The sequence below is a fragment of the Daucus carota genome, chromosome 7, assembly GCF_001625215.2.
Source record: "Daucus carota subsp. sativus chromosome 7, DH1 v3.0, whole genome shotgun sequence".
In the NCBI taxonomy this organism is placed as follows: domain Eukaryota; kingdom Viridiplantae; phylum Streptophyta; class Magnoliopsida; order Apiales; family Apiaceae; genus Daucus; species Daucus carota.
This window is the reverse complement of record NC_030387.2, coordinates 2,855,492-2,869,350: the sequence shown is the minus strand read 5'-3', so window position 1 is coordinate 2,869,350 and position 13,859 is coordinate 2,855,492. Positions and strand designations below refer to the sequence as shown.

The 13,859-nt window shown below is 33.1% G+C and overlaps 2 protein-coding genes across 2 annotated transcripts; both read right to left on the bottom strand.

Annotated features, from left to right (window-relative positions):
- Positions 1 to 1,387: 1,387 nt before the first annotated feature.
- On the bottom strand, positions 1,388 to 3,744 carry LOC108193238 (pectinesterase). Its single transcript, XM_017359817.2, has 2 exons — positions 2,774 to 3,744; positions 1,388 to 2,221 (listed from the first exon to the last, which is right to left on the bottom strand). Exons 1-2 carry the CDS (start codon positions 3,666 to 3,668, stop codon positions 1,530 to 1,532), a joined length of 1,587 nt encoding a protein of 528 aa, XP_017215306.1. The 5' UTR covers positions 3,669 to 3,744; the 3' UTR covers positions 1,388 to 1,529.
- Positions 3,745 to 9,590: 5,846 nt separating this feature from the next.
- LOC108193239 (pectinesterase inhibitor 9) lies at positions 9,591 to 10,439 on the bottom strand. Its single transcript, XM_017359818.2, has one exon. The coding sequence runs from the start codon at positions 10,387 to 10,389 to the stop codon at positions 9,769 to 9,771; it is 621 nt and encodes a 206-aa protein (XP_017215307.1). The 5' UTR covers positions 10,390 to 10,439; the 3' UTR covers positions 9,591 to 9,768.
- Positions 10,440 to 13,859: the final 3,420 nt, after the last annotated feature.

Sequence of the window (13,859 nt, the reverse complement as noted above, 5' to 3'; positions counted from 1 at the left end):
TTTGAAAAAATTGAGGAAGTGCAAAATTGCTATGATGATTTATTGATTTGAGAAGAAATTTAGGATAAGAGAGAATGGAGCATTCCATCTCAAATTGAAGGTGTGATATCTGGCACATGATGTAAGAAATGGAATGGAGGAAGGAATGATATTTCTTAAAAATTACAGCTAAGATAGCTCATTTCATTTCATTCCTTCCGGAATCATTCACCCCAACCAAACACAACATAATAGAAATAAATTTATCATAAGTTATTATAATCTCGAAAAAATGAATCAAAATCACAATTGAAAGATGAATAAGATTGTAATCTCTTGCAAATGACATAATTTGAGTAATATTCCCAATATCATAATCATTTTCAACGTATATAAATTAAAGCTGTCCACTTGGATGAAATGAAATGAATGGAGAATGGAATGAAAAATTATATTGAAGTTTGATGGAGAAAGAAGAAAATATGAGATAATACTGATATGAATGTATTTATTGTAATAAAAATTGTAAGAAAACATGATGTTAAAATGAAATGAGCATTATTTTCAAAACATGTGGGTTAAAATTATAATTAAAATAGTAGGAATAGAATGATTAAAGAATTAAAAATTATATAAATTTTCTTTGATCAATACCGTTCTAGAGTACAAAATTCATTCCATTCACTCCTCATTCTATTCAATCTAGGTGAACACATCCAATATATTTTCCAAACATGCCGATAATCTTCCTATGATACTTTGATACCCACATATCGGGATTCAGGCAAAATAATGAGGCCGTTTGGCTGGGCTTAAAAGAAGTGACTTATTGCTTAAAGTAAAGAAATTGATTATAAGTGAAAAGTTGGTTTGGACTTATAAGTTATCATAAGTGTTTGGATACCTTCCTTAGGAGCTTATCTAAGCTACGGGACAGGAGTAGCTGGGCCGGACGGGGTTGTTTTAGCAAAAAGAAGTTGAATAATCTTCGTATATTTTTCGCTATCTGATCAAAACAATATCTGCATGTTAACTCCTCATTGACTTATTCCATAGCCAGACCGATCCACAAACCATACATAATGTTCAGTCAAGTGACGTGCATTTGAAATGTCAAAAAAAAAAAAAAAAAGTGACGTGCATTTGCATGCAGTTCGGCAGTATATATATTATATAGAAAAAAAATGTTATATACACAAGATTGGGTATAAAAACATTCATACAATTACGATAACTTTTGATTGAAATGACCCGCTGTATATGCATTAATAGCATCAATTAAAACTTCCCACCTCAATTACCATGTCATCTTGTGCAAAATTTTATATCCAATTTTATACCTGTAGCAACTACTCTATATATAAATCCCTTCTAAGTTCAACATTCAAACTCATACATTTTCTTTACATTTCAAAAAAATTAGACCAACTTCGTATATATTCAATTGCAATTTAAATATTTATATTACACAAATTCCCTGTATAGATAAGTAAACCACAAGCAACAGCTCATTATACATCTACAATCATCACTATATCCCCCAACTAAACTCACAGTCCCGAAGAGAATGGCACTCCGGTCGCCGGAATCCACGAATTTCCGTTCAAAAAGTTCCCTACCGAGAATTTTCCGGCCTCCGCCGCACTTGTTATAACATGGTACCCCGGCCATTTCACCCTTCCGCTAGTACTCGCACCACTTCCCGTGTTCATATACTCTCCATAGTACAATGTACTCAATGCAAAATCTCCATCCCATGGAAACCAACCTTGCGGACTAATAAAACCATCTAAAGAACTTTTCATCACTACCGTCCTCGAATATTCGCCCCAAGGACGGCCAAGATAAGTCTTGAACGAGCCTTGCTCGGGCTCCAAATCCGAGGCCGGGGTGACAACTGAATTCTGTATTATTATTCCGGTATTTTCATTGGGATCGGATCGGTGTTGAGCGGTCACCGTGTTGAATTGATTGCTCATGGGCTTTCGTACGTAGATGTTACAGCTTTGCATGACCGCGACCGCGTTACCGAAAATGAAATCTATGGTACCGTATATGTCGCAGTTACGGTAGAATTGACGTAGAGAAAACACGTAGAGTGTGTCTTGATATCCTTTGAAACTGCACCGATAGAAAACCGAGAAATCGGCGCCGGACCTCAGTGCAACTGCTTGATGTTTTTGTGGTCCGGCTGTGTTTTCGAATGTCATGTCCATGGCGATAAATCCATCCCCTGTGGTAGCTGAAATTTCAACACGTAATAACATATTAACAAAATTTTGATAATAAGAATTTGAGGCTTCGAAACTCATGTAATGTCTTAATTACAGATTTGACAGTAAATAAAACCTATGTTTCTTGGAGTGTCGCACAAGTTCATTTGATTTGACTATATTAGTGTAGGCATGAATCAGACCATGACTGAAGAGATGTACTCCGTCCATCCTTTTTATATATGTCTTTTTCGAAAAAATTTATGTATCTTAAAAAAAAATTAGTTGAGTTTTTGATTTTCTTTTCAATCCCTGATAAATGTATTGAATTAAATTGATTTCAGTGAATATGTGTGGTAATCAAACATGAAAATTTGTATTCAAAAGATATTGTTCAGTTAAACATTCAAAAAATTGTTTTGAAAATAGAAGTGAGACAATTATTTTGAGACAAATTTTTTCTTTTTCAAAAAAAAAAATGTAAAATGGGACCGAGGGAATCCTAGAATATATGATTGTTTTTTCATCTTTATTAGAAAAGGCAGAATATTACAAAAAAAAATATGCATATTGTAGCTTACCAAAAGTTGCCGTTTTAAAGGTTGTGATACCATCTTGAGAGTTTTTACTGCCCGTAACAACGGTGGCATCCATTCCATCGCCAACAAGCATCAAGTTTTTCATCGTGATCTCAACATTCTCTTTGTACACACCACTTTTCACGTATATAACAAATCGACCAGAGCCACTTTTCTGAGCTGAAGACGCCACTGCTTCCGAAATAGTGGTGTAATCACCGGAACCATCTTGTGCCACCACCAAATCAGCCTCCGGTGCAGCCTGAAGAAGCCTCCTGTCAGCTGCCGTCAACCATTCGGGGAATTCGTTGTCATTCAGCAAACGACGGCCTTTGATATTTTTCACATTCGATAATGAGGTTGCGGCAGTGGCCTTATGTATGGCAAGAGAGTTACTGAGAAACTTGGAAATATTAGTTTCGGCGAAAGGGAAAGAATTGAGATAAGAATTGAGGTTAAAATCAAGAAAACCATTTTTGCATGTTTGGTGATCAGTGAGAGCTGCACTAAGCCATGTCTGAATATCGTTTTCATTTTTCGAATTATCGGAGTTTAAAGAACGGTTAATCTGGTGAACACTGTCCTCGTAAAGCTCCAGACAATCGGCCCAAGCCGACTTGGCTCGAGCCTCGAACGAGCCAACGTCCATGGCTGATATGGCATCATACGTCTGCTTGGCTCGATCCAATGTGGCAGAAATGGCGGACTCACGGAGCCCGGTGAACTGGTTTTCGTTTGAGGTTGTGGTGGTGACCATGAATGAATTGCATAGTTCGGGGTAAGGTGTCTGGTTACAAATTGAAGTTGTTGCGCCATGCACAACTGCGTTACAGAGAGTGAACAAGAGGAGAGACTTGAGGGCCAATAAGGCGGGAAAAACAAAGATTTTAGTATCCATGTGAGAAAGTAACAACTTCTCTTGAGCTTAAATCAGCGATGATCTAAGTTCAAGCGTTTGGTGAAGTTGATTATATGGTTTAAAATTATACAAGGCGCAGCCTTTTTATAGGCACAGTATATGTACGGACCCGTATAATGATCAGTGTACAATATACTGCTATACGAGTAGTTCATGATCAGTTTAAAGTGAATAGAGTATATATTTACTCACGGAGACTTGACCATAGACTATAGCTGATGAACTGTATATATATAACTGTACATATATCTGTGTTTATTATCCCGAACCTCAAATTTTTTTAGCTGATTCACTTCTTAATATAGCGAATTCTTAATATCAATCAATAATCTTAATCAGTTCTCTGGATATATATAGCCCGAAGCACAAATTATTTAAATCTAGTTTTCATGTCTTACTAGTTCGGTACATTTGGAAACCAAGTTCGAAATTAGTCTAAAGATTTCTAGCGAAAACAGAATAGTAATCCGGGTTAGAAGCTTCGTAAACAAATTATTATCAAGGGCCCTCTGAGCCTAGGCTCCACACTGAATATGTAACTAAGGGATGCTTCAACGCGTTACTACGATAGCGAATGAGCAAGTCATGCACTATCATGCCATGCATGTTGATTTTTAAACAAGGAACTGGTCGTGTTTGAATAGTACCTGCGACAATGATATGTTACCGGTTAAGGAGGGCTTGTACTTAGTGCTCGGAGCTATGTCATTGGCTAATTGTACAAAGATGAGACATGGATGTCAATTTGTAATCTCGTATGGTTTAAATTGTACTTATGTTTGGAAAGAATAAGTAAAGTTGTGGTTATTAACTCATGCTTCTGTTCAGAGCTCTTGTCTGAAAGGACAGCAGTAGGACTTCATAGTCGTCTCCCCGAAAAATCTAGTGCTTCCACTCAATATATCACTTTTAAACTATATTTTAAAAATTATTATTATTTATTATAAAATTATTGTTATTATAATTAACTCAACAGTAAGGATTTATTTATATTTTTAAACAACAAATAGTTTTTTAAGAAAAAATTATTTTTTTAAATAACTTAAATGTGCCCTTCATATTTATATATATAGGGATATATGTTTTTTTTTAAGCAGATCCCTTTAACAGCAAGGAAGTAGAAACACGAACACACTCCATTGAAATATAGATGCTTCAAGAATGTTAAGTCTAGAAATAGAGTACGCATAGGATCATAATTAGACATGGTGTACAAGTATTAGCTATAATTAGCTCGATTATTTACACGCAAAAGCAATTACTTAACTATAATCTGGTAGAAACATGTATATCTTTGAAATGAAAATTGTTTCTCGAATAAAAATGTCTGAGAGCAAGCCGCCAGTGGTTTTGGGCGAGTTCAATTCAGCACTAAGCACTTGTTTGTTATTAGAACACGTAGTTTTTCTTTATGTAATAGACTACTACTGCGACTTAATTAATCGACGGATTTCTTATGATGATTTTTGTTCCGCGCCGAACTTATGATGGAAAAGCTAGATCCGTCATAAGATAATGGTCATTTTCTGGCTCACATATGTAAAATATAATAATTTTTTCCCTCGCTTAGTTCCGTCGTAAGTATTCTGTCGTAAGTTAATTTTTTCAGATAAATATATGTATTTTTAGAATGAAAAATAAATGAAAAATAAATGAAAAATAAAATGTTTTGAATCCCATCGTAAGTTAAATAATATAGATAAATATATACATTTCATGACAGAAAATAAATAAAAAATAAAATATTTTGAATTCCTTTGTAAGTATTCCGTCGGAAGTTAAATAATTTAGATTGATATATGCATTTCAGAACGGAAAATTAATGAAAAATAAACCACCGTAGCGAATTTTTTGACAAAATGCAAATTCATTCCATTAAATTAAAACAAGTCTAGTCGGGACAAATCCCCAACTGACAATGCAATCAGGTTGATAAACAATAAAACGAGTTAAACAAATAGCCGCATTGTTTCCAGACTGCTTAACACACTGAATCCAAGGATTTTTGAAACTGAAAATGAATACAAAGGCTTCTCGAGTAATCCAGCCTATATCAATCCCGAAAATGGTAGCTTCACAATTGACCTTCACAATAGTTCAATGGCTGTTGCGGTGTTCAGGCGACTCAGTTGTAAAAACTAAGCAAAGAGGAACAAGGGTCTTCGAATAATAAACAACTATAATTTGTGAAAGGTGAGCACATGCGATCGTCACCGTTCCAAGCATACCCCAGCTATCTACATACCGGGAGCCAGCTATAGACATGCCGAAAGTATTAATGATGCGATAAACCAGATCTCCCAAAACTCTATTCCAATCATTCTCATTGATAACACAGTAAGACATAACAACCACAAATATAACAACACAGAATCACCCAAAAATTGGGTACTAAATCAACACACGCCAAAAGGCGAGACGGAAAAACACAATCGGACCTTTGATTTCAAAAGATCTGATTTATTCAGAAAACATTCAAGCCCAATCTCAAATCCGAAACAGATCCGAGAATAAAACTCGATTGTAATTTTCGAGGTTTAAGCAAGACTCGATTTTATTGAAAAACAAAAAACTGGTAAATAGGTGAGAAGATGGAAGAGCGAAAAAGATTTGGTGGATGAAGAGGATGAAGGTGAAGAATGGAGAAGTCACGGCTAATTTTGGGAGTCGACTCTCAAAATTCAAAATCTTTCTAGTGATTATATTCTCCATGTAAATTGCTCCATAGTCGGTTTTAAATTTGATGCAATTAATAAATTTTAAAAATAAAAGTTTCTCATTTATGCACTTAACATTGTTAAGAAAAATTAAAGTAGAAGTGATTTTCATTTCACAAATATTTTTTTAACGAAAAGCTAGAATTTTATAACTAGCACAAATCCAAGGAAATATAATTTTGAACTGAGATAGGAACAAAACTCCTATCCACAATGTGACCTGACAAATAATATGATTTCCGAACCAATTATAATAATATTTAATAATAATAAGGGCTATTAATTTGTCTTAACCTATTACGCACGCGTAATGCTACTTCAAAAATTATTTCTAAAACATCTTTTCAAATGACATGGCATATGGTCATTTTTAATGGGTGAGATAGATCAATCGTATATTGTCACGTGTATTTGGAAAAAAAAATTAGAAATATTTTTTGGATACCTAGAATTTTTTATTATGTACTGCCTTTGTATAATAATAATAATAATAATAATAATAATAATAATAATAATAATAATAATAATAATAATAATTAATATATAGAAAAACATATGACAATAATCGAATTTTTGTACTTTAATATTTGGTAATTCTGATGATGTTCATTCTGATGATGTTCCACTCAAAGTTGATTTTGCTTATTTACAAAAATTATCTATATGGATAATATGAATTGGGCTATTAATATTAAAATGAACTTCTTATTTATTTGAATTCTGGAACATGAAAGAAATTCTACAAAGTCGTTTTACAAAATAAATTATTTGTGTTTAAAAAAATTAAAATGAATAATTTTGTTAGCGGTATATTTTCAGTGGTTGGGTAATTGTTATAAGTTTTATAAAATTCTAACCAATATGAAAATTTTCTTATAATAGTATAATGTAGATTATTACTATTAAATAAAAAATTATATGGTGTGTGAACAAAATTTATGTACGATTTGAGTTGTATAGAATTATTTTATAAATTAAATTGTATGATTTTTAGTTAAAATGAATAATTTTGTTAGCGATTTAACTATGTTGGTGATATATCTGTTTCATTACAAAAACCTAAGCATGGTAAAAATCTTTTTATAATTGTATAATATGAAGGTTTAATAATTATATAATCCTAACTAATACAAAAATCTTTTCATAATAGTATAATGATTATTATTAAATTTAAAAACTATATGATTATAAAATTGTAATCACTACAGAAGTTTTTTCATAATAGTATAATAATAATTATAATATCCAAAATAATATTGAAGTTTTTAATTATAAAGTGCCAATTAATATGAAAGTCTTTTCGTAATAATATAGTAAAGTTATAATCTTAACCAATACGATTATTTTTCATAATAGTATAATGATTATTATTTATTAAATAAAGTAATTGTATGATTACAAAATGTTAATAACTATAGAAGTCGCCTATGATGAATAAATTTTGGTACCGCTGATGTTCCACTTAAATATAGTTTCGCTTATTAATAAAAGATAGTGATTTCTTCACTTTCCCTCAGCAAACAAGGGGAAGGGATGGAGTATTAATTAATAGAACAAATCAATCGGTTGACCTAAGGTGAAGAAGTAATAAACAACAGCAAGTAGAGTGCAAGAGTTTTAGTTGAAACGGGGATTCACTACCACAACTTTTCGCCTAAATGGATAGTTGCCCATTGGTTCAAGATCAGATAGCAAGAGCCCATACATCCAAAGAAGCCCAGATGTCAAAAAAAGCATGCTCTGGCTGGATAATGAATAATTTATAGCATGCTCTCTCATGATCACTATGATATTGTTCGATTGCTGCTGTAACAAAAGAATTAGCCTTATAATTTATTTTAATTATATAAAAATCAATGTTAATTAAAAACACATTTTATCCTTTTAAAAGAATAAATTTTATTATAACATAAATTTAACATTCATTTTATAATTAACTATTAAAATTTATATGATAAAATAACAAATATTAATAGTCACATTGTACAATAGGAATTATACAATAGTTATAACAATATTTGCGTTTGATTAGATTATTTGTCCACCCATAATAATTATAAATATTTATTTTATATATTATTACAAAAATCTAAATTTGAATGTCCCTAATTGCTTAAATATTGAGACATGAATATTCCCTCCTTCCTCCTCGGTCACTTTTACATGTCCGTTTGACTTTTGACAAGTCAAAATAACTATATTTTGACTCAAATTTATGTGTACTATATAATTGAGAAAATTAACAAATATTATATAGTATATTCAACTATTTTAATACGTAAGTTTTAGATTTATAAAATAATGAATAAATAATTTGTAATGTTTAATCAATAAAATTGATCATTTCACTGCTCGGAAACTAAAATCTAACATGTAAATGGGACTGATAGGAGTATTTGTTAGATCAATCGACGTTTTCCTCAATTTTGTAATCAGATTTTCCATTTGTAGTGGTGTCTCTTCTGATCTATTCTTTTAAGCTAGAGCTATAAATTACACTATTGAAATCACATTAATCAACCCCACCCACGTCAAAATGGCTCAATAAGCTCGAGACGAGACCCATCAGTTATCTGTGTTGGATGCTCGTTGCTAATATGGAATAATGCAGACATTATGAAAGAAGCAGACAATCCAACCCGTGAACTCAAAATATGTACCAGCTGTCCAATCTACACCTTTTTTGCTGTCCCAAACTTATTTCTGCTCTGTCCAAAATGAACCAATGAGAGAACCAACAGCAATACCGACCCGAGTGTTTTTAACTGTGTAATTTAGTACGAAGATGACAGATTTTTCCCACCATATAATTACTACATCACCTTCTCACTACGAGGTTCCAGTAATTAATCACATTTCTAAATACAAGAGCCAGCCGTTTGGGTAAACTTATGAAATATTCTTCTACCTTAAAGTAATGGAGTGGAGTAGAAGTGTGAAATAAATTAAGATTGATTAAACTGTTTGGAAAGAAGTAAAAAACCTCAAGCAAAAAAACTAGTAGCTTATTATAATTTTTCTGGTTTTTTATACAAACGAGTTAAGAAAAGTGAAAACCGGCTTCCCATGAACAAAACCAGAAGCATGCGTGGCCAAACATGCACACGGTAAGAACTTAATTTCATTGGTACAAATTTGTTTAGGCTTAGAAAGCCAACAATATTTTAAACCTTTGCTTGGCTGATTACATGCATAGAATCCTCTCTCCTTCCATTTGTATAAAATGATATATATAGATACACATAATTCAGACTCATTTTTCTCAGACGTAACCTAAATAATAAAAATTACACCACCTCTAAACAACATACTCCCCATCATAAATACACTTAATCAACAACAGTAAAAAATTACATAATTATTTACGGTGTCGTAGTTACCTTCTCAACATAACTATTCACCAAAGCAAGCGCAACACTAGTCACACGCTCCAGCTTCTGCGTCTTATCTCGCACAAGTCTCTTAATTTTTCCATCCATCACATCTTCAAACACATCCAAACAATCCTCCTCATACGTCAAAGCACTGCTCATATAAGTCTGCACACTACTCAGCTTAAACCTAAGCGACTCGAACGAGCGCGCCGAGCCGAGGTCCCGCATCAGCGCAACCGAGTCATGCATGGAATCCATGGCGTCTCGGAACGACGAGTAGCATTGCTGGACGGCGGCGGCGGCGCGCTGATCGGAGCCGAAGTCGGCTTGGTTGCCGATGGTGGAGACGTAGTTGGCCATGGTTTCGGTGGTTGCGAGGCTGAGGGAGATGGCAATGGTGGCGAGTTTTGATGGGTCTTGGTGGATTTGGGTGGCGTAGCGAGAGAGTAAGTGGGAGCAGAGGTCGGGGTAGGTTTGGATTTTTTGGCAGGTGGAGTGGATGAAGGCGGTGTCTGCGTTGGTGGGGATTTGTCGTGCGGTGGCCGGAGAGGGGAGGAGGAGGGTGGCGGTTAGGAGGGTAAAAAGGGAAATGGGAAGTTGAGTTTCCATGGTTTTTGGGAGGAAGGTGGTTTATGTGTGTTGAGTTCAGTCTTGAGGGAGCTAAGGTTAGTTGTGAATATATATAGAAGACCGGGGTAGTGTTTACTGTTTAGGGTTGGTGTGTGATATTACCTTCCTACCCTCAGGGACCATAAAAGCCACAAATTTAGTGGGTGTTTGGCTAGCTAACTTCTGGACTTTTTTTTACATAGAAGTTATAGTTTCTGCTTAATCGAGACTGTTTGACACATCAATATAAGCACTTATACTGAGTCTTAAAAGCTCCCAAAAAAAAGTGAGGAAAGCTAGCTAGCTTTTTTTCAAGATTATGGGGCCGTTTGGGTGAACTTAAAATAAGTGCTTATTGCTTAAAATAAATAAGTGGAGTAGAAGTTAGAAACAAAATAAGACTTATAAGTGATTAAAGTGCTTGGGAAATAAGCAGAAGCTCTGAGACAAAAGCTAGCATTCCTAGCTTTTTATAAGTGCTTCTTGACTTATTACACGGTACGAATAAGTGCTCATAACTTATAATCCCGGAAGCCGGGCTTTTAAGTGTTTGCCAAACACCACCTACAACTTCTTCTAATAGAAATACTTAACTTATAAAGCACCATATCCAAACATTTCTAGTAATTTATAAGTTTAAATTAACTTCTCACTTATAATCCACTTCTTTACTTAATTAACTAATAAGTCACTTCTTTTAAGTTCACGGTTAAACGGTTAAACAGACCCTTAATATTTTTATTCTATTTTTGAATAGAAATTTTTATATAGGTAATTCTGCTATGAATAGTTTGAACGGATTCAGGTAATTTGCTCTGTTCACTTGAAGTTCAAACACAGTGAAGAGAACTAATCATATCTCTTGTCGAAGATTTTCAGAAAGAAGTATCATGAAAAAAGTAATTTGACTAAAGTTAAGCTCGTTTGACACTGCTGTTACGACTGAACAATATTTTTTTATTAAGAAACACGTAAAACCTATTGGAGAGTACACTGCTATAAATTGAATTATAGACGGAAAAAAAAAATACAACACATAACATTTTATCCCATTTTATTGGACCTTTAGCATGTGTCAGGTGTAAAACAGCAATGATGGAAGCAAGCAGCATGCAAGTACGTCAGTTACGGGGTAGTTGTGTGTTCTTCAAGCTTTTCAAAAATTTACCCGAATTTTTAGCAGCCATGCATGATTGACGCGAATAATTACTGTATACAAATATAGATGCTCACAACATTTTCAAAAGTTTCCCCGGAGTTCGTTATATATATAAAAAAAAAATCTCAAACGCAATGATCCTGGAGTACTGTTGCTTGACGGAAACACAAAAAGGGACAAGCTCCCGTGAAGAAAATGACATGGTCCCTGTCGCTGTGCTATTCATGAAATTATTGTGCTTGTGGATTCGTGTTATATATTTATGCACTTAATTTAATTCTTCTGAATTAAAATTTCTTCACATGCTAATAAAAGGCTGGAAACATGCAGGTACATACTGAAAGTAGTGACCAATGAGTAATACTGTACGAGTAACAAGATATATTTGATACTCCCGTCCCCCTGAATTGTATACATTGGAGGACGGGGATTTGACACGGACTTTAATGCTCCTGTCCGTCCCCCTGAATTGTATACATTGGGGGACGGGGACGCGGCACGGACTTTAATGCTCCTGTAAAATGTAGTTGTGTAATTTATTTTTAAAATGTTTCTTTTTCTGAATTAAAGTTTGGATGTTATATTTTTATTCAGAAAAAGAAAATCTCAAAAATAAGTTACGGAACTATATATTATAAGAGCATTGAAATGCGTGTCGAACAGTTGAAAAGAAACGTATACAATTAAATGGGACAGAGGGAGTATTTGATATAATATTTATTAGATTTTTTACACAATCCAAACTTATAAAGCAACAAGAACTGTTTATACAAGTAATATTTCAAACCTAATTAGTTCAAAACTTTCGCGTATGACGGTTGGAGAAAACAACAAATGACAGCTTTTCAGTTTCTTAAGACAGCGCATATGCTTAACTTCACTTCAGAAATAACTAATTTCTAAAGGTAATTTCTTAAGTTCCTTTAACTGGAGTTAAATGAGCTCTAGATTTGATATAGGAAAATACTAACTACTCGGGGAAATGTTCATAATTCTTTTTCTAAAATATGGTTGACAATTTGTTTGGTTTAATTCAAATCAATAACAATGCACATCAATCATCCCATAGATTAAAATCACTCATTTGAGAACAAAATTAGAGTTACGTATCACGACTCTTCAATATTATTGTATTTTTTCTACTCAAATTGAATATTATTAAAAAAATTCATATTTGGTTTCGACTATTTTCATCAACATATATGTAAGAACTGACCATAACTTAATAATATTTCACAATACTTATTTATGTAAAGATTGTCAACTAAAACATAATAATTTTCTTTTTGAGTAAAAATTAAAACAATTTCTAAATACATATTTAAGGGAGTTATTACAAATTACAGTAGTTCTATTTCTTATTAGATCAAATTTCTTAATGATATAGATACTTCCTCGATTCTCGTAAAGAAACAATAATATTAGGGTAACAGTCGTCCATACTATATATTAAAATTATATATGAAAAACTTTAGTCGTTGTTTTGGAGTATGGTACAGTATATTTTACAAATAGTAGTTAGATTATTTAAATCAAATTGATTAGAATTATTAAATTCACTACGATGCTTCTAAAAGTTTAGAATTCAAATCCCGTCAAAAATATATTATAATAAATTACTAATTTGATATACATAAAAGAGGTTTATTATTAAAAGTCATCTACGCATCGCACGATTACGGGCTAGTATACCTCGTATGGGCCATATAACAATTTATTTTCCATCTATTAACTATATTAAACATAATATCTGACAATTAAATGATAAAAGTTTACCTCGATATATCAAAATTTGTCGAATCATTTTTTAAAATTCACTTTTTACTTACAAATACACTAATATAATGAGGGAGGGAAGTCAAATAAATAGTTGATACTGTCTTAAAGTGGTTGTAGTATCAAGTCCTAACAACCGTGAAAAACGACGATTATGATCATGAGATGTTCCCCCGTGATTAACTGATTTTTTTAAAGGTTAAGCCGAACCATGGACCAAGACGTGCTCTCTGTTCACAGCAGGAACATATTAAATTAACAAGCTTGTTCAGGTATAAGCGATTATCAAATCTTTAGGAAAAGGTACTCCAACGGATTTAGAGGGTTGCCTTGTGGGATCCTTTTGTTTCTAAAATAGCCGAAAACAATGCGTTTACTGTTTAGTTGAGCAGAAATTCAAATCTACTCCAAGCATATTTCGAGTGCTATGACAAGCCATTTTATGAGGGTCATCTTAGGAGAGAGATGGCTCGAAATTTAAACCGAGTTCTGTAAAACCCTGTAGCAAGTTAGGGTTAAGTATCAAGTGATACAT

Bases quoted from the DNA above. Each gene is read 5' to 3' on its own strand.
- LOC108193238 (XM_017359817.2), bottom strand. From the start codon at position 3,668: ATGGATACTAAAATCTTTGTTTTTCCCGCCTTATTGGCCCTCAAGTCT. The intron at 2,222-2,773 runs GTAAGCTACAAT...TTGAAATTTCAG, and splicing joins CTTTAAAACGGCAACTTTTG to CTACCACAGGGGATGGATTT.
- LOC108193239 (XM_017359818.2), bottom strand. From the start codon at position 10,389: ATGGAAACTCAACTTCCCATTTCCCTTTTTACCCTCCTAACCGCCACC.